The 20,549-nt window shown below is 43.4% G+C and overlaps 1 protein-coding gene across 2 annotated transcripts in view; it reads right to left on the reverse strand.

The window, feature by feature from the left end:
• Window positions 1–3,305: 3,305 nt before the first annotated feature.
• sik2b (salt-inducible kinase 2b) overlaps window positions 3,306–20,549 on the reverse strand; it is a 46,052-nt gene continuing 28,808 nt past the window's right edge. The window contains exons 7-15 of one of the 2 annotated variants that reach the window (XM_017429010.3): window positions 18,409–18,635; window positions 15,727–15,879; window positions 15,129–15,287; window positions 12,876–13,107; window positions 12,503–12,793; window positions 10,285–10,442; window positions 9,445–9,558; window positions 9,250–9,341; window positions 3,306–7,853 (exon numbers count right to left, since the gene is read on the reverse strand). In XM_017429010.3, the coding sequence (XP_017284499.1) occupies window positions 7,232–7,853; window positions 9,250–9,341; window positions 9,445–9,558; window positions 10,285–10,442; window positions 12,503–12,793; window positions 12,876–13,107; window positions 15,129–15,287; window positions 15,727–15,879; window positions 18,409–18,635 (2,048 nt within the window). In that variant the 3' untranslated portion in view covers window positions 3,306–7,231. The remainder of the gene's footprint in view (window positions 7,854–9,249; window positions 9,342–9,444; window positions 9,559–10,284; window positions 10,443–12,502; window positions 12,794–12,875; window positions 13,108–15,128; window positions 15,288–15,726; window positions 15,880–18,408; window positions 18,636–20,549) is intronic. The other variant, XM_017429011.3, reaches the window with a different exon arrangement.

Here is a 20,549-nt window from a genome sequence, read left to right on the forward strand (position 1 = left end):
ACGGACCAGACCTCTGCGTCCCTCTCTGCACTTCGCTTTTCAAAAATCCAAACCTCTCGCTCGTGGATTTAATGAATGGCTTGATTGATGCAAAAGTTATTTTTCGGTGCTCTTCCCCTCCCCTTCCCTCCCCTCCTCCCTGACGTTGTGCAGCTGTAATCCCAAACGGAGCTGTGATCTCCTGCTCTAAAAAAGACGCAGTAGGATGTTGTCATCCATCCTCCTCTGGTTGTCATGACAACCATTGATGTCATGACTGTATACTTTGGCCCCTTTGAGTGAAAAGGGGGCCTCTGATATTGTCATTATTTTACTGAAAAAAGAAGATTAGCATTGTCCTGCCCCATCCTCCCTCCCTAACATCAACTTCCTTTATTCTGTCTCGTCACTGAGGAGTGTGTGTGTGTGTGTGTGTGACAGCCTGCTGGAGATCTCAGCAGCAGCTATAAATAACTGCATTTCATTGGAAAAACGACGGTGTTATTGCAGGGGGATTCACAGCAAGGTTTTTTTTTGTTTTTTTTTTACTAACAGTGAAATGGTTTTTTTTTTTACATTTAAACTCTAAAGTGACTTCTCACACCAAAGGAGGAGTGTTCTGATTTTGTTTGTTTGTTTGTTTGTTTTGGGCTCACAGTCAAACATCTTAAATGCAGGGGGGGTGCAGGTGAAATCGGATCGATGTCATGGATGAGGAGTGTGATCCTCATCACATGGTCTCATCCCAGGAAAAGAAGCCAGACCCTGGTTTCCATGAACCGACCTATCACCCCCCCTCCTCCTCCTTTTCCTCCTCCTTATCAGAAGAGCACAAATGAACAGAAATAAACAGCGAAATGTGACNTACCACTGGTGGTGGTGGTGGGATTAGCTGTTCTCAGGCTGAGAGGGTTTATTGGATTGACATGTTGGTTGGGAACAAACCTCTGTCCTCCCACAGCCTTGAGAAGCCCCTGCACCGCCTGGCTGCACGCTTTGGTGTCACTCACCGCTGTCCGTCTGTCTCAGCCCGACCGGTGACCAATCAAAATGCAGTTTTTAAACCAGCACACACACACACCCACACAAAAAGGGTGTTTTGAGAGCAGACGCTGTTCAGTCCCTCCTGTAGGTTACATCTAGAACTGTGAACCCCAGGAAGTAATTATTTTGTCTGTTTTTTACAAAAAAAAATAAAAAATGCATTCCTTCTTTTTTTTGGTAGGCTACATCTGCTCCTGTTTCAGGTGGACTTCTGGAATTCCTTTTTGGGAATGGGATTCAGGGAAATCTTTGCTGTAGCCACCAGCAGACACCGATAACTGCTCGCCAAAAGATTTAAAAAACACTTCAGAGAACCTAAAAGCTGTCAGCATGTCAGCACACTGAACGAGACACTGCTGGAACTGATCTGTGAAGATGGAAGCACGCTGGTGTCAAAAGATGAAGTGAAAATGATTATTCATGCTTTTATATTTTACTAAATTCGATTTTTAAATACACTTTTTACTCGTCTTAACAAAGAAATCCTTGACTGTCCTCGAATGGTACAACGTCCCTGCAGTGAGGCTCCAGCACGACTCTCGTTTTAAAGTCTTTAGTTAATTCTTACACTTAGAATTCATTTTTAATCTCTTAGTTTTAACATTTATGGTCAAGCTCCTCAGAGTTACACTTTAACTCCAACCTTTAGGTCATAGATCCAGAGATTATTAGTTGTTTAGCTATTTTTAGAGTTTTTTACAATATACTAATACTTTCCTACAATATTTCATCTGTAATATATTAGCGTTGTTTCTTGGGTGTGTCTTAATTACTGTGAAGCTCTTGAAGATCTGAAAAAATATCTCAAGATAATCCCATTACCGGTCCCTTAAAACGGGGTCATGGCTGGTTGACCATCCAGGCAAACTGACCCCCTCGTGGGGCGTCAGTCAGTCGGGGTTCATTGGATTAATTAAGATACGCCTCATTAAAGCAGAACTGAAATGATGAGTGCAGATTAGGACTTGTTGCCTCCAACAGTCGGCACCAGATGGGTGGATTTGGGCCCCCAGGCCGGAGCAGAAACAACAGACACCTTTGTAAAGACCTGAAGACACGTAGATGAGAGAGCAGAGGGATAAAGTCAGGATCACTTGTTAAAATAAAAAGTATAATAAAATGTTGGGACATTTTGGTTCACGTGACCCTCTGAAGACGGGGGACCGTGTCTTAAATCGGTTGCAGGTTTTTCCAGAAACATGTTCAGACCTTTCCAGGAACTTGGCAGAACAACACATTTCTGACAGGAAGCAGTAAAACTGGCTGAACTCGGAGCTGTCTGAGGATCTCGCTGCCGTTGGACCAACCACCTCAGGTGCTTTTTGTGTTTTTTAAATTTCTGGCTGAAATGATTCAGGGCCCCGCCGTCGTGACTCAACAGTTCAGAACCGGAGGCTCGGCGTGATCCGTTTTTCCAGGTGGGTAAGTCTCGCCCACACGGCCTGAACCCCGGGGAACTATCAGACAGCTGCAGTGTAAAGACACAGCACTGCTGGATTGGAGGACAGGAGGGTGTGTGTGAGAGAGAGAGAGAGTGAGATCAGCCTCTGCAGTTGCATTTCAATAACCAGGATGTTATTATTACCCAACAAGGAAAGGCGAAGGCAAGCATGTCTGTCTGTCTGTTAGCAAAATATCTCACGACCCACTGGATGGATTTTAATGAAACTTGCTGAAAGTTATTAGTAGATACACATCTACAACCGATTACCTTTAGGAGTCAAACCGATTTAAGATGGCTGCCCCAGCCAGTTCACCTTAGGATGCACAAATGGCTGTAACTCGGTACGTTTTGCAGATACTGAGCTGAAGTTTGATGTGGCAGTTACTGAAACTGATCCCCATCACATATTCTGAGTGCCAACAGATTGCTCAAGGTTTCAGATTTTACCATTAACGATTTGGAGTCACTGCCGTCAGTCTGTTAGTAAAATATCCCATGAACCCCTGGATGGATTTTAATGAAACGTTTAGGAAGCGATCGCAGGACGTAGATCTGTAACTGATTGATTGTTGAAGTCGATCCAGTTCCAACTGACCTTAAAAAAACCACAAACATAGGTTATAATTCAGTCAGTTTTACAGACGCCGAGCTAAAACTCTGCGTGGTAGTAGCTGAGGGTCATTAGCAACACGTACTCCGAGTTATTTAACTAATGTTACTTTCAAGGTTTGACCAAAAAGGCGGCGGGCGATATGCATTCTTTCGAGGAAAGCAAAGCCTTTAATTTCAACAGAGCGGTCAGAGTTAAAAAAAGAAAAAGAGACATTTTCTGTTTTTGTTCAATAAACCTTTTTAATCTCAACAGCAAGTTAGCTTATGTGTGGTCAACATCGATGGATATAAAACTGAATTTCTATTGATTGATTTTTTTTTGTGTGTGTTTTTATCAGCAGGAGGTGAAATTATGATACTTAGAAACACATCCACTATGACTTTAGTCTTCATCTAGAGAAATATTGCTATAATACTTTTATATGGCGTACACTGATTGACCAACAAGAAGAAGAAGAAGAAGAGGAAGAAGGAGGGAAAAAAGAAAGCTGACAAAGAAGCTCTAAAACTCCACACGGTGGGGTCGTACAGGGACACTTCTGAAGGACTTTGGTACCTTTGTAAAACCTGGCTCTACGTACATGAAAACAAAACAAGATGAACAGAAAGGAAATAATTAAAATAAATGGGTCCAACCAGAAATAATCGTTTTATTCAAAGTCTTTGTTTAGACTGAAAATACGAAAAAGTAAAAAGGCACACCGAACACTTTTCCTGAACCCCCCCGGGGTGAGGATTCACGCCACTCACACTCTGACCGAGGAGCGCTCAGAAGAAACTGAGAAGTGTCAAAAAACAAAACAACCAAAAAAATCAACAATCAGATAAAGTGTCACTACGTCGGGTCTTTCTTTGAAAGAAATTGGTTTTGTGTCCATTATTGTTTGAGGGAAGGGGTCGAAAAGAGAGAGGAGAGGAGAAAAGGGGGGGTTCCTACAGAATGTGGTTCGTTTCACCTGCCAGGAAACGGCAGAGCAACACAAACCTTTCCCACCTTCCTCCTCCTCCTCCTCCTCTCTCGCTACAATCTGTTCTTCCCCTGTTTGTTAGAAAGTGCTCTAGTATTCAACTTCCACAAATCATCCTGTAGATCTTTTAGTCTGACCATCGACAAAAGAAACAGAAAAAGAAACGCACACTTTAATGCTCTTACGCCGTCAGTGCCGACAACTTAATGCTCGAAAAAAAACCTTTTGAATAATCCATCCATCTTCAGCCCAGCGTCACACTCTTCCTCTCTAATGGGCGTTTTTTTTCCCCCAACACGACCCACTAACTGGGTGCGAGTCTGTTCCCGTCAGTAAAAAGTGGGTGAAACCATTTCGACCTCCACGTCCAGCTGATGAGTTTCGTAAATTGAACCGTGGGACTGATGATGCGACCGGTCTGCTCTCTGGCTCTCTGACCGTTGCTGCTGGAGGTGGCCACATCTGCGCAGATTTAGGCTCAATTAGAGCAAAACTGCTGATCTGTGAACGACAGAAGCCTGCAAGTTTAACGGTCCTCTCGTTACAGAGTTTTGGACAGCTGGTCGGACAAAATGACCATTCGATGGAACCCTTTTGTTCTTAAAAGAACAATTGAAAGGTTGGATTTTCCTTCTGCAGTCTTACTCGGGGCTGCAGCAGGAGTTGGCCGCCACTAAACACACATTAACTGCTTCACTGCAACTCGTCCAATCGCCTCAGCAGTCCGAACGGTCAAGTTTACGAATCTTGGATGAGTCTGGCTGCAGAGTTTAGGGAGAGGGGCTTCTCATCTTTAGATGTCAGGTTCTGTGGAAAAACTCTGAACAGGTGTTATCTTACCTGTTGCAGAAAGCCATTTAAACAAGCTCAGTTTGGAGAGTTTAACGGTTTAACTGACTGGACTGACGAGCAAACAGTCCAGACAGGTCAGGGACCGAAGTGGATCGCTGCTGTTTTAGAACAGCTCCACTCTCAAACCGCTCGATTAGAACCCTTTACATTACTAACAGCGTTGTAATAAAGTGCGTTTCCATAGAAACACAGACTGTAGCACTTCCTGCAGAACCACGCAATGATTGGCTACACCCGGACTAGCCCTTAGCCTGTTAATCCAGTCAGTCTTCAAACTGAGGCTACTAAAAGAGCCGCCTACAACAGAGAAGATATTATTTCTTCCTAACCTTTCCACAGAACCCCACTTCAAAGGATCTGAACTCTCCCTTTAAGCTCCAACCAATCAGGTCATGTTAATGCTCATCACACTATTATTTCATTTCTCTTTTTACGCAATCTGTCAGAGAAGTTACATTCATCTGCTTCAGGTAGAATGAATATTTTAGGTGCTGTTAAAAAGTAAAAATAACAATCTCATCCGGATCCAGTGTGTCAGGAGACCCGTGTTCTGCTCGTCTTTGTCTCCCAGCAGCACCAGCAGCAGCGTCAGAGAGGAAACGCTCTTTTTTCAGGGGAACCTAAATGTTGGGAATCTTTGTTTCTTTTGATGACCCCTCAAACATTTAAAACACCACAGAGGCGTGACTGGAGCAGAGATTATGGAAGTCAGGATCCCATCTTTAAAAGCCTGACCGTACCGTTTGTGTTTTCTGTAACGGACGCAGAGAGTTTCACGTGTGCAACACCGTGCAGAAGTTTGAACCACATTTAGATGATTATTCATTCGCTGATCCCAGGTCTGAGGCCGAGCCACAAGCAGCCGACAAGTTCTCCAAGACGATCACAGCAAACTACCTGTGGAGTACCAAGAAAAACCTTATCCAGGAGAACGGCTGCTGCTTTAAAGGCCTCTTGTCGAATTCAGGGGAGATTTTCATGAAGTTTAACTGGATTTTTTTTTTATTATATAAAATTACTGGTAAAGAAATTACTTCACAGACTATTTTGAATAAAATGCTCATAAAATGTGTCAAAAATCAAACTTCTGCACAGCAGCATCCAGACAGATGTCTCCAGGCGTGTTTCTGGAGCAAATGGCAGAGAGAGAGAGATTATCTCCTGGTTACATCATCGGCTCCAGTGATGTCACTGCTGACGAGTCTGAGGTTGACGCGGGAGCCAATCAGAGCTGGCCGGAACAGGCGAGGCTTCGAGTCACCCCCCTCCTCGATGTTCAGGGTTAATATTGCTTCAGTATTGCCACAGAAAGAGAATAAACACAGCTCACAGTCCCATCAGCCCTCATTTATCAGGCGGAAACACGACCCACGACTCCACTGGACTCGGAATCACCTTCATCGTACTGAGAGTACTGAAACTGGGTGCGATTAGTAGTGTACAAAACATCTCAAGATCAGTAGTTAGAATATGAATAAAAAGCCACGTGAACTGCATCTACGGTCTAACTTTCTTTACCTGTTAACAGCACAGATGTAGCATTGTTTAGGGTATCTGAGGCGGCAAAAACAAAAGTTGCCTTTTGTTTTTTTTTTAAAGCAATAGTGTTGAAACGGATGCATGACCACCCTGATGGCCTGTGCTTTATAGTGCGTTACTAGCTATACACAAAAAACCAAACAACCTTAACACTTGAATCTGTGGCGATATTCAAACTACCATGATAAATGAGGGCTATCTTCTCTTGCTCAGTTGGTTTTTCTATCTGCTGAAATATTTAAAGAAAGAAGAAAAGAAAAATCTAAAGAAGTGTTTTTGTGAACCAGTCTTTTTGTCGTGTCCTATTTGAAACCCAAAAAGCACTGCCAGCCATTGTGCTTTTGGTTGCAATTCATTAAGTTCTAAATGAGTTCTCTTCCAGACTATTTCTAGAAAAGACGCCGCACGCCAGCAGCCTCAAGGATGCGCGGCTCCCCGTCCCACCCCGCCCCCCACCCCCGGACCGCGTGACGCAGTCTCACAGACGAAAGCCGCCTCGCTGAATTCAGCAGGACGAAGGTCACGCTGCGCCGCGCTTCAGGCCCGACTCCTGCCTCGCAGGGCAGAGCGGAACGGTGGAGGAGAGGGAGAAAGGGAGGCAGGTCAAGGGAGGATTTTGGTAGAAGAGTTGAGGTTTATCACAACTAAGAATTGAAGTTTGTATTAGTTGTACAAAAGTGAACACATCCTTCCCCGTTGCTACGCTTATGGCCTCCGCTTACATCTCCGTTCCCGCTGCTCTCCGTGCCGTGTGGGTTCTCATCGATTAACACTGCTCTCATTTCAGCCTGCTTTAGTTGACCAGCACGAAGCCGTGCTGCGAGTCCACGGTCTCCATCATCTCGCTGTCCAGGAGCGAACCCTGCAGCTCGGGCATGCCCAGGCTGTCTGACGGCCCCGAGGCAGCCAGAACTCCAGGCACGGCCTCTCCTGGGCCAAGAGGAGGCAGCAGAGCGGGGTTCATCGAGAACTCGTACTGGTCTGGTAGAAGAGTTTCAGGCCCGAGAGGCTGCTGCTCACAGCCTGAAGGGTAGCTGAAGCTCAGGCCGCTGCTGGAAGCATCGGGAGGCTGCTGATGGTGGAGCTGGTGGTGGAGGTGAGCTCCGTGAGGCAGATGCTGGGTGTAGTGGTGATGGCTCATGTAGGGATCATAAACCACGCCCTCGCTCGGCTCCATCAGGGGACCCAGGCTGTGGCTGAAGGGAGGAGAGGCCTGAGGACTGCCCGGCTGCTGGGGCTGAGGCTGGCTGCTGACAGACATGGAGGGGCCCTGAGGGGAACTCGGAGGCGCCGTCAGGTCCGGAGCAGGGCTGCCTGCTGGGTAGGAGCCCTCAGCTATCTGCATCTGATTGAAGTAAGCCTGCAGTCCCACGCTCTGCGACTGCTGCTGCAGGAACATCCTCTTCTGGTTCAGTCTGCGAAGGAGACGGCACGAGGAAGATTAAAACGATTCCGTAATGAAACCATAAACAAACATGAGCAAAACGTAAACAGAAAGTGAATAGAATAATGAAGAAAGCAGACATCGAACACGGTCCTTTCTATATATTTTGTAATTAATTATACATCTCCCTGCATCACTATTTATCAAAAAAGAAAATCTGCTGCATGTAATAGCAGAGGTAAGAAAACCAGCCAATCAGAGCTTAATAAGTGGTTTAAAATAGAGGCACTTTCTTGCTACAAAGTAAGATTTCCATGTATAAAAATGACTAAGAATATGGTGAAAAACATGAATGAGTGGTGCAGCAGTTAAAAAAAACTGGCAACCTAAAGTTACATTAACAAAAACAGATACAAAACTGTGCAAAAATAAACAAGCTGGTTCTCCTTTCTTTACACTTTGCTTCAATCAGTCAAATTTTCTTGTCATCTTTTAAAGGAGTCTTAAATAATAGTTTTCCAGACTTTCTGAAGGTCTTCCACAGTTAGTCTTTGAACTTTGGCTGCTTTTTCACTCATTTTCTGTCCAGCTCCATAGTATGCTGAACCATGACAGCAGATTATGGAGCGTGTTCCTAAAAATGAGGAGCGAGGACAAGTGGAGGACAAAAGAACTGTTGCTTCGAAAAAAACTATCCCTGCAGATGAACGACGTCTGAAACCTTCAGCTGATCATCTATTGTATGTCAAGGAATCATAATATAGGTGCTAAAATATTATTTCATCTTTGTGAAACGGTTATTGTTGGTAGTTTTGCTAGGTTAAAGTAAATAAATGAGAACTAACCGTGTCTTTGTGACACACTGCTAGTAATAAAGTGACTAAAAATTCATTTATTTATTTTTTTGTCAAGTTGTCTGGTGTGTGTTGAGGCAACACTGGCTCATCCCTTAAGTTTTTATAGGTCAGAGTTTAGTGATTTAACAAACGATCTTCTGAAAATGGTCAGGTGTTAGACTGAAAAATCATGAAAAGGCAGCAAAAATCCCAAAAGAAACTTTGAAAGACCTTCAGTAATTTTGAAGAGCTCAAGATCTCTTTAAAAGAAAGTCTGGCTCCTTGAAAGCAAAATATAAAAAACCAAAGAGTGGTTCAAGACCTTTGCACAGCACTGTGCAGATGAAGGGCAAAGAAAAAAAAAAAATCAGCTGCAAACATAAAACAAGCTGAAGAGCAGCGTGGACTGAATGATGGTGAACTAAATGAAGCTACAGGTCGATCGTCGGGCTGTGGCTAGTTTCTTCCCTGAAGGATTTAAAATATTTGATTCTCCAACATTAAATGAAAAAATAAAATCACTGTATTTAAAAACTGGACAATAAGAAGATGAAACAGGTGTGCAGAGGAGACTTTTGCAGTGTGATTTACCTGTGTTCCTGCAGCTGCTGCTCTAAACTTCGAGGAGTCTCCTTACAGAAAAGCTGACAGCTAGCAGGACTGTTAGCCAAGATGTTGGCCTTCTGGGCAAAAGAGACATCGAGACTAATAATTACCACCATGATCATCAGTGCTGTTGTAGAGCGGTCGCCTGAACCTGATCAGAACGAGTGGCGTAGACTGTACCTGTAGTCTGTGAGTGAGGTACTGTGTTTCCAAGCTCTGTCTGCGGGACAGGAGAGGCGGCTGGGGCTCACCTTGGTATAAAGCTAGGCCCTCCTGCTGCTTGCAAGCCTCACCCTTCAATTAAAAACAGAACGTTGCAACAAAATGAGCTCAGATCACAGATTTCGCCTCCACTTCCCTGTTCGTTAATACAGCCGTGTCGAGGTCTGAGGGGTTCATGTAGCCTAAATGAATTATCTTCCCATCCTCCTGCCCGAATGCTCGTGTGGCGACCAATCAGCCAGATGCCTTTTCTCTGAATGGAATGTACCAAAGGGATTTCACATTAGGTAAATGGAATGAAAGCTAATTAAAAGGATGATGAGGCTTCAAGCATCATAACCAACAAAGAGCAGCTTTATTTCATTATGAGATGGTTAAAAAAAATTACAAAACAAACAAACAAAACGGAAAAAGGGAAACAAGACGATCTTGCCTGTGCTAATTTATTTTTTGTTTACAGGAAAGCAACAGTTATTTCCTCAAATAGCTCCCCACGTGTTGTGCCTCTGTGTGGGTCTTTTTGTGTGACTGGAGTTCTAGTAACTACTATGGGCAAGTCTGACTGATTTCAACAATGGCTGCATTCATTTTGGCCACGGCTCCGAGCTCCAGGGGGACGGGAGACAGTAAACAAGCCACAGTTGGCTGCCTCTCCTGAGGTTACACAACAGCCTGGGTGCCTGGGTCCTTTTTTTTTGTATTGTCCAATATGAAATCAGAACAGTAGAAAGACTGAAGCTGTGGATGAGGTTTTGGGGAGAAATGAGACGTTGGGGTGTGTGTTTTTGTGTGACTGACCTCCAGCAGGTTGTGCAAGTGGTGCTGTGGTCCCACGGGGCCCCCGGCGGCTCCTTCCCCGGAGCCCATCTGCTCTACCAGCATCTGGACTTTGTTTAGCTCCAAGATGCCTTTGGTCCTTGCCAAATTTTGGAGGTGCTGCCGAAATGCCACCAAACCTGCAAGCACAAACCAAATCCTCACAAATCAGTCCAGCCACACTTATCGACATAACAGGATGAAACATGCTCTGGTTTTTTTTTGAGAACTGGGCTTTATCCTCACTGACGTTGGACTGGTGCGCACTTTTTTATCACCTCTGCTGACAATGTCACTGGATGTACGTCATTACTGTGTGCACATGTGACTGTATCTCAGAGTCTGTGTTTGTGTGAATGCGCGCGCGTGTGTGTGCAACAGCACAAACAGCTCTGATAAGACCCGTCCAGTGGTGACGAGCTGCGGCTGTGAACGATAGGACCTGACTCACTGCGATGGTGGGAGTTATTTAAAACCAGAGTCAGCAGCAGGCTGACGCAAAAGAATCCGCCACATCGACACCCTCCAAAGAAGATTATGAAAAATAAATAAATAAGCGCAAACACCAACTGGGAGCGCACGCTGCAGACTGTCAACGAGGAGCTGGGGAAGGAACATATTTTTAACTCAGAATTATCGGTTTCACTTGGCTTAAGAGCAGGTGATTTACAACCAGCAGGCACAGAAACAACAACAAAAAAAAAGCCCAAAACAAAACGGTGCTGGAGATGGGATCCTTTAACACCGCCTGTTATGTTTCTTGGCTCCTCTGATCTGCAGGAGACAGAAATCTTGCCTGAAAGACAATGAGACAGGGAATGAGCAGTACAGAGGGAGGAGGAACGTTAAAAGGAGGGAGGAGGGGGGGGATGGGTTGGGGGTGCTGAGGGGAAGGGAGATATGTGGGCTGAAACCTTCAAACGCGTGTCTGATTCACAAGGTGAATCATCGCCGTTGTAGTCGTCAGAGACACAGAGAGGAGGAGAGACGGGAAGAGATGGAGAAAGGTGTGAGGGGGGTGGGAATGAGACACTTTTAACCATACACACATATTTCATACGGAAAACACACATATCTGTTTCAGTGTGTGTAAAGCTTTGACGGAGCAGCTGTAGGTGTGTTGCGTCAGTGTCATGACAATCAAAGTTCCTCGTCTCGCTCGCTGTTCTTGTGTGGCATCAAACTCTCCGCAGTCTCTGAGCTCAAGGAGACATCTTAGATATGGCATTTAATTGACACTTATACGCGTCTGATCTGTGATTTCAAAGCATTATTTTTGATCCATCTTGGCTAAATCCATTGCAGACAGTCAATGTTAGAAATTCTTTTAACGGTGTCTCGGGAGCATTGTTGCTCCGCTCCGCAGACGTGTGATGGGAATAGTATAGTGACAATGTCAAAATATCTCTTCGTTGCATTACTGTCTGGGTTTCAAAAGCCAACAGAAGAAATATAAAGAGATCACATCTTTTTGATTCAACCATTCTTCCTGGTTGTCAAAGCTGGCCTCCTACATTACCCACAATATAATTTAAATCTGAGCTTTATGCATATAGGTGCTAATGAATGTTGCAGTGTGAGGTAGTGCATTAAAAACACAGAGACCAAATACAGTTGCAGATCTGGCTAATATAAAGCTATGTTAAGGGTGACTAATGCATCAAGATTTACAACATACAGGATCTGACTTGACCTGGACAAAAGGAATAAAAACACTTCTTGACCTTGTCTTTGCACTGTCAAGATAGCAAAAACAAATGTAAAAGTTGTTGTGAAAAAGGAGATTTCAGCAGCACCCACAAATTCTGTACAGTTATTCTGGAGCAGAATCTATTCAAAAATACAAAGTATACCTTTCATTTAGTCATTCACTCCCTCATTATCAAAAATGGTATGAAACACTGAGAATTTTCAAATACCAGGTACTGAGTTTAAAACTTTAGCCATCACATGTAAACAGAAGCTGATGCTTCAAATTCAAATTACTAAAAGCTGCTAACAAATCTAATTGCATTGTCATTTAAAAAAACTTAAGAAACTTAAGAAATAAAGGAAAACCTTTTGTTAGACAGCCAGATTAGACACTATGAACAGTAAAATGGACTTTGGGAACCTGCTATTACCAAGGAAGATATTTCGTGCCTTAGACAGAAAAGTAGCTCATGTTTGGCATCTAAAACTACGCGTGGTTGATTCTGACCTTGCGTAAGGGAGGTGTCAGAGGCACGGCGTCCTTCTCGGAAGCTGATAGGGGAGCGGTTGTGCGTCTCCCTGTGCTGCGAAGTCAGGGCAGCCATTGCTGGGTTGGCAGGCCTTGCCATCAAGAAGGACGCAGGGTTGACGCCGGAGCTGCTGGCTGGTACCGCTTCACTGAAGGAGGAGGGAGAGTCCTCCAGCAGACCCAGGTCACTGTGCACAGACCCCATATCGTAGCCGATGTCTGAGTCCATGCTGCCCGTGGATGGGTTGTGGCCCAAAGAGAATAATTTACCTGAGGAGGACATTTTGATTTCAGGTCAACACAGTGATTGGGAGAACAGTTTTTCCTTTTTCACGGAGCCCATGTATCGCACCTTGGTTTGACGGGCCCGGCTGATTGGTGACTTCAGACAAGGTGTGCCGTCGTTGTCCAAACCGAGCTGTCTGATAGGCTGAGAGCAGGTGGGCCGGATCATCCTCTGCGTCCGGCTCCTCGGTCTCAATGCCCTCGTCGATCGATGTCTCCATCATGTTGCTAGGCGACGAGGTGGAGGACTTGCGGAGGACAGTGGTGGGAGGGAGGGGGTCCAGCAGGCAGCCATTCACCTAAATGAGAAAAATGATAAAGAGACTGAAAGACCGAACAATATTTACACTTACAGCTCTAAATTCAACAGATTGAAACTGTGTCTGTTACAGACCTGGCTAGTTTCTGATCATTTTCTTTCTGATTTGATTTAATGTTTTTCTGTTTAGGTGTGCCATCCTCCCAAGAGAAGATCTTTGGAAGTCTATCTACATGTGTATTTGGGGACTGAGAAGGAATTTTCTAGACTGGATGCAACATTTAAACTGGTGCCTTGTTCCTGGATTTGAACCCAGGACCTTTCACAACCAAACCAAGAATCATAATTCTTAAAAATGAAGGTATTATACACCCTCAAGATGCATGCACAAAGACGAGACAAACAAACTCCATCCTTTCCAGACCTTAGAAACAAACAGCAACAAAAATGATCCTAATAGCTGAAATAACTTCATTAGTTCCTCGCTTCCCTCAGTTTCCTCTTCTTTTACCAAAATCCTTTTCATATTTTCATTGTTTGTGTTTTAGTTACTGCATGGAGGCCAGTGTTTGTTGGTGCAGAGGTGGATGATAGGAATCACAGAATTCATGGCCAGAAAGTGAGCTTTGACTGGTACACGTACACATAAAAATAAATAAATAAATAAATAAATGACACACATAGATCATCTGCATGAGTTGTTGCAGAAACCGGAAAGCCTGGTGTTGATCTAGAATGAGCAGCTTTGCCCAATTTCCCATCTGCTTTCTTTAGTGTGCTGGGATAGGAATGCTATTACCCAACAGATCCACACACACACACACTCACCAAACAGGGGTGGGGGGTGGGGACCACATTGTGAAATTGACACAAAGAGGTGGCAGGTCATGAGGGGACAGTGAAGTTCAAAGGTCAATAGAAGGAAGAGAGATGAAGCTGAATGAAAAGAGTCGACAGAAAAACGGGAGGATAAAAAGTGCTCAATGCCAAAAAAAAAAGAACAGAGAAAAAAAGAAGCTAATGGCTGAGGGGTGGGAAGACTGGGCGGTGAGATCGCAGGGGTGGCGCAGCAGCTTCCTGTCCATGTGTGTTCACTCAGCTCTGCATTAGGTCACATCATCATCACAGGACTGCTTACATAACCAGACTCCATTCACGCAGATAACATGCACCCTGTTCGGCTTACCCCCCACCCCCCAGCTATGTACACGTAGCTATGTACAATTAATTCTTTATTGAAGCGAGGAAGGAGGGTTAGGATGGAAAAGAAAGCTTAAACTATGCGTGTATGCCTGAAGGTGTGTGGAGCCATCAAATCAGACCAGCAGAGTCTGTGTTGTGTAATAAGCGGTCAGTCCAACACTGGGCCTGGAGGAAAAGGTTGCTTGCTGGTTGGCAATGAGAAAAAAGAACAGCACTGTGTGTGTGTATATGTGTGTGTGTGAGGAGCCTTGCAGGACAGCCAGCTGTCCTGTCTGATGTGAGTGCTGGCTGACTGCTTACATAAGAGGACAAGTCAGCTGCTCTCTGGCAGGTTGACGCTCCAAACCTCAAAGGAGTCTGGTGCGCACGCACGCACACACACACACAGATGTGCACAGGCATTTCTGATTCACAGCTCCTTTAAAGCAAGCCAGAAAACAAGTGGATGATGACTGTAATAACTAAAACTTACATAAATGAAACATTGTCTCTCATTGAGCAATCAGATTTAGACATCGAGTCGATGTCTGCAAAAAGCTGAGATGGTCAAAAATAAATACTGCCCATGTAAGTGATCAAACTCAAGATCTTTGTAATGAAAACCCTGCTTGTGTCTCAGTGTATTTACCACAATATCAGACCCTGTAGAATCTGTTTGTGCAGGAGCTCAGGTTGGACATTTTAATTTATGCCAAACAAAAGCAGTTTTCTTTTACAAATACTATTTCAACTCCATCCTTTATGTTTCTCAAAGGAGAACATGAAGTGAAACTATGTTTTAGTCTTCCAATAAAATATAAATGCATAAATACATCTCATACTAACCACTACAAACCGGTTTATATGTGTTGGACCTACTTTGGGCGTGTTGATGTCCTCCACCATGAAATTCTGCTCCAGTAGAGATGCAGACTGTGGGAAAGTGCAAGCGTCGGAGGAGGTTTGGGGAACAGCAGGGGAACGCAGCAAACGAACTCCCTGCGGAAGCAAACCCACCTGGGCTGAACCGCTGGTTGACTGTGATGTGGAAGAAAAGAGACAGCCAGAGTTAACAATGCGCATGATAATAGCACACTTATATAAATAAAATCTGCTGTACATTTGACTTTATAATCCCAAGGCAAAAGAAAAAAAACAACAACAAACAAACCAATCTTAAGATGGTGAGGGAAATGAAAGACAAATTAGACTGCGGTGGTAAGAAGCGGGAGCTGGCAAAGAAAAGAAAATAATGAATAATGTAACCGAGAGAAACGCATTAGGATCAAGGCAGGCTGTGAAAGACTGCAAGAGAGCACAGAAGACACGAATAAATAAATTACTGGGCCGTCCCTGTCCATTTGTTTGTTTCAGAGTGCAGGTGTGAATAGCGGAGCTTTGATCAGAGGGGCACAGATAGTAATCAGCACACATTATTCAGCAGCCCTCCTCGTTGCCCTGGACGCGCTGCGGTTACCTTGATGACCGTCTGTTCAGCGATGGTGCTGGGCCGCCGCTGGCGGGCGTCGAGCCGCTGTTCGACAGGGAAGCTGCAGCGATGCGCCTTGAGCCGCTCCACCAGCAGATAGTATATAGCAGCAAAGTGGTTGTAGCTTTTGTTCTGGAGCGACTGGAGAACGACAGTGAGCAGAAGGGGCAGAGTTTGTACACAAGTTTACCACATATATATATATTTTTTGACAACTTCACTGCAACAGCTCTTAAGATGCAGAACGATAACGATTTAACCATTCCTGTGTAAAACGGAGCTAATACCGTGAACGAAGAGCAGAGTGTGGAGAAAACAGATCTACAGATTTTTGTGAATAATACATGGCAGAACAGAAAATGCAAATACAAATAATGTACGGCCCCTTGACTGAATAGGTTTTAAAAAGGCAGAAAACTTGACAAAAGTTGAAAATATATTTGGTAAAGGTTCAAATATTGGACAAATATCTTTAGCACATCACTAAGTTGCTCTTACTATAAAACAAGAGACTTCAGGACCCAACAAAAAAAGATGGTATTACTTTAGACAGTAGCTTTTTGGAAACTGTTTGATAAGCCACTTCAAAGACAAATGTGGTGTGTGTCTCCGTCAGTTTGTGCAAGACCTAAAAGTAGGAAACCATGAACAATATTCAACACACTTTTCCTTAAGATGCGTTATGAAGCTTTTACCGCTTCTTCATGGGTGTTTCTCCCTTTACATTTGTCTTCAGAAAGAAGAAGAAAAAGCTCAGAGATTAAAGTCAGCTTTGCCTTAAAAAAGTCTCGAGTTGTTTGCACAGTGCACTTTAGTTTCGTTTTATACACTTTTTGGGAACTCCTTATGCCATTTCAAAGCTACAGTGCAATAATACTACCTCTGCCATGCTGAATAAATGACCTGCAATGCTTTGAAAAAGACATCACCAGACAGATCGAAAGTAAAACAAAATCCCCTGGATTGTGAGGTTTTAAAAGTTCAGACACAATTTTATTTTTTGTTTTGCTTATCAAAATACTTGTGTTCTTTTGAATTAGTCTGGCCTTTTTTTCGACGAGTCTAATCTGGTCTCTTTGTTCTTGAGTGGTGTCCTGATTACAGACTTTGACAAGCAAATAACCACCTCCCAGAGTGTGTTCCTTACTAGACTAAAAGTACTTTTAAAAGAAAGAAAAAATTGTTGAACTGTTGATGACCATGCTTTTTTATTTTTAAAACTAAATCATGGTCTGTTTTTTTTACTTGTTTAGACATTTTGTAGTGTTATATATCAAAAGACACAACAAACAGTTGGAAATATTTATTCTGCACTTGGGAATCAACAAAGCACACTTTGTCTCGTACTGCTTTTGGGCCTGTGAAAACACAATGTTCGAAAAAGGCTCCAACAGCTAAATGATTACTGCACTATTTTTGTTGAAACACTTAAGAGTTGGAAATCTGCAGCTTAATCACATTTTGATTGGTCCACAAAGGCAAATTTGCAACTAGAGGAATTGCATTTTCTGCTAAAATGCAGCGTGAATGCTTCTTGCTGAATGATTCGACTGACAGCTGATGAAGAAACCGAAACTTTGCTGAAATGATTTAATGGCTGAGCGGTCAAAGCGAGTTGAATTTGAAGAGTTGAAGTTGTACCAGGGAATAGTTGAATGGTTGCTGAAATTTGCAGATAATCTGAATCTGTGCAAAACAATAGCTAAGAGGAGCAGAGGAAGGTTGAAACGGTGGCAGAAGTAGTGAAACGCTATAAAAACACAGGAGAACCAGAAGTTGCAAAATGTTAGCTGAAAGATGGAAATTGCTAGGTAAGATCTTAAAGTAGCAAAACGCTAGCAAGGACATACCAAAGAGCTATCTAAATGCAGTTTGACATTCCCACATTACTTGGTTGCAGAGTTAGAGCACACAGTCTCCTGTGACCTTTGACCTTGTCATTGAGAACTCTATAGGGCTGATGCTTGACCCGTGAGGTGTCCATCTGTAAAGTTTGACCTTCCTATGGTACACGGTTGCAGAGTTAGAGCACAAACAAGTTTTCGTCTGACTTTTGACCCGGTTAGCTTTGGCGGCCATCTTGATTTTTTAAATTAGAATTCAATATGTGACGGGGCTATGTCCCAGCTTCTACCACAACAAATATCAGCTCAATATGTCTAAAAGTGAATGAGTCGAAGCTGAAAGAAAATTAGAAAACAAAACAGCCGAAATGAGCAGAATTAGCACTAGCAGCGTAGAATTAGCATTAACAGGGCAAACATACTTTAGGAGTTCCTTTCCTAAAATGTGCTCACTCACTTTTATTATAACTGCTTTGATAAAGATTGACACTGAAAGTTACCAATAAATGATTCGTGATTGAAGTGATTTTCAACAAAATGCTGTTTGGATATAATTAACTAATCACCAGATTTGTTTATGTTACAACCCTTTGTTAAGTGTGAAATAATGAATTTACCAGTAACAGTAATTACCTGAAAATACTGACAAAACATCTTTCAGTAACGTAAATAACAAATTTAAGATGGCTACACCTAAAAAAAGTGGTCTTTACTCAAATAAAGCAATTTATTTATAGGTCTTATATTTTGAAACCCTTTTTTCCATCTAATTTTTATATACTTGGCATAGATGATTAAACTAATCTATTTCCAATTTGGGCCTTACCTCTATAGTCTTGTGCTGATCGATGCCGAGGCTGTGCATGAGGCGAAGGACCTGCTCGCTGTACTCTCCCACGCCTGCCTCACCCTCAGCGGACAGCGACTGTTGGTACAGAACAGGCCTCTGCACGGGAACATCCAGCGTCATCCACTTGTGCTCCTTAATCTGAGCCAAAGACAAACGTTTGGACGGGTCCAGTACCAACATCCTGCGGATCAGGTGCTCACAGTCTGCAGGGAGGGGAGTAAAACAAATCATGCAGTGTTTTTATAGCCTTTTATAATTTAAGCTGACTGCTGTTTAGTGGGAAAATGCTAATGCTAATGCTAAATAATTCTTTAAGCTATGATGAAGAAAGTTAAACCGCAAAACACCGTGTCCTAATCGAGCTGGCACAGACGAAGTGGGGCAGAAATAACACTTTAAGAACTGAAAATCTGGTAAATTCCTTTCTTAGTTGCTCCTGCCGTCACATTTGACCAACATGAACAAACTCTTCTACTTTCCTCTCTCCCTAATGAGAGCGCTTCACCTCTAGTTAGTAGCTTGATGAGTTTGACGTCAGACACAGCTGGGTTCTTAACAGGATTACAGTTCCCCTGGCTGCGGCGCTTAGACCTGGCTGAACCCCTGCTGCCTGGACTGCATTCCTGCCTGCCACACAGCATCTCTACCCGTTCACTCTGCTGCTACGGTCTTAAAGCGAAACAGGTGGGGGTTTGAAGAACTGACCCTGTGATCAGCTGTTTTGAAATACCTCATATTGAACGCACGCCAGTTAAAATGGCAAAACAAGATCAGATTAGGGTTAAAACTGGGGTTTAACAGTAAATTTTTATTTTGCGTACCTTGTTTTTTTTGCACTTAAAGTAGATATTAGAGCTGCATTATATTAGTAAAACATAAAATTGCAATGTTGAATATTCCAGTGTTCATATGAGTTGCAATAAACCCACATTTTCTTCACTTCTCTTTTTCTTTTGTCATCACGACTCCCACAACACTACGTGTATTTTAGCATCTCAGCCAATATCATCTAAATTGGTGGTGGGCATTTAGGGCAGTGGGGGTTCTTCTGATTGTCAAATAAATCGTGCAGTTTGTAGTTACAGTTTATACAAATTCTTTGTGAAATTGATACTGAGCACACTGACATTGCAGTGAGAATAAATTATTATTAAATCGTGCATACCTAGTAGACCTCATCTCTATCACAGATTAAGGAGAGACCTGAGCAGTTCGTTACAGAGAGCTCTGCTAACATTAACTCACTGCTGCACGTCCTTCGGTTCACCATGATGATCCACTAACAACTGCGCGCGACTTCCTTTTTTTACCTTGTGCTCGGTAGCTCAGCCAACTGAGTTTTTTTCCCTCCCATTATCGTGCATAAACAGCATGCCCCCTCATTGCACTTTTACCTCGTACCGTGGCCTCTTAGCTTGTGCTGCTGCTGACATCCTGCTTCAAAAAGATTAAACCAATGCATTTGTCTGACTCAGAGAATATTCACTTCTCTGCTTGTTGTGTTTATGGCCTCAAATGAGGTGAGACTTTCCTTAACCAGAAAGAAACAGTTCTTCTCCTTAAAGGAGTCGACACTGGGTAACCATGTAGCAGGCAGCGGACTGATTGGCATGATGTTCTTCGTGAGAATGTTACACCACCATGACTTAACCAGAAAACCATCCCACTTATCGCGTGCATTGCTCCAGTGTGGTGTAGAGTTGCAGTTTGCTCTCCAATAAGCAGCAATGTGTTGTGAGAAGTTGAAGAAAAGAAAGCAGATACTGATGCTTAGAAAATGTTTTCCATTTCAACACAGAGGCCTAAAACAAAACAAAGCAAATATCAAATATTCGTACTGTGGACGTGGCCTCTAACAAAGTGCAACACAAGTTGTCATTTTTAAAACTGAAAGCAGAAGACAGAAATGTGACAAGCAGCAACACCGAGCTCAAACCACCTGTGCAATGTGCAGCAACCACAGAGACAAGAGGCTGTGGTTAATACAGTTGGAGTGAAGCACACTAATCACAGTGATCAGATGTCCCCCAGTGAGAGTTTACAGTATGGTACAAGGCTGTGTTGTGTACCACGGTGTTAGCTGGAGAGAAGAAATAGGATGGACTGCTTCTGGGATG

Source organism: Kryptolebias marmoratus, linkage group LG2 (genome assembly GCF_001649575.2).
Source record: "Kryptolebias marmoratus isolate JLee-2015 linkage group LG2, ASM164957v2, whole genome shotgun sequence".
In the NCBI taxonomy this organism is placed as follows: domain Eukaryota; kingdom Metazoa; phylum Chordata; class Actinopteri; order Cyprinodontiformes; family Rivulidae; genus Kryptolebias; species Kryptolebias marmoratus.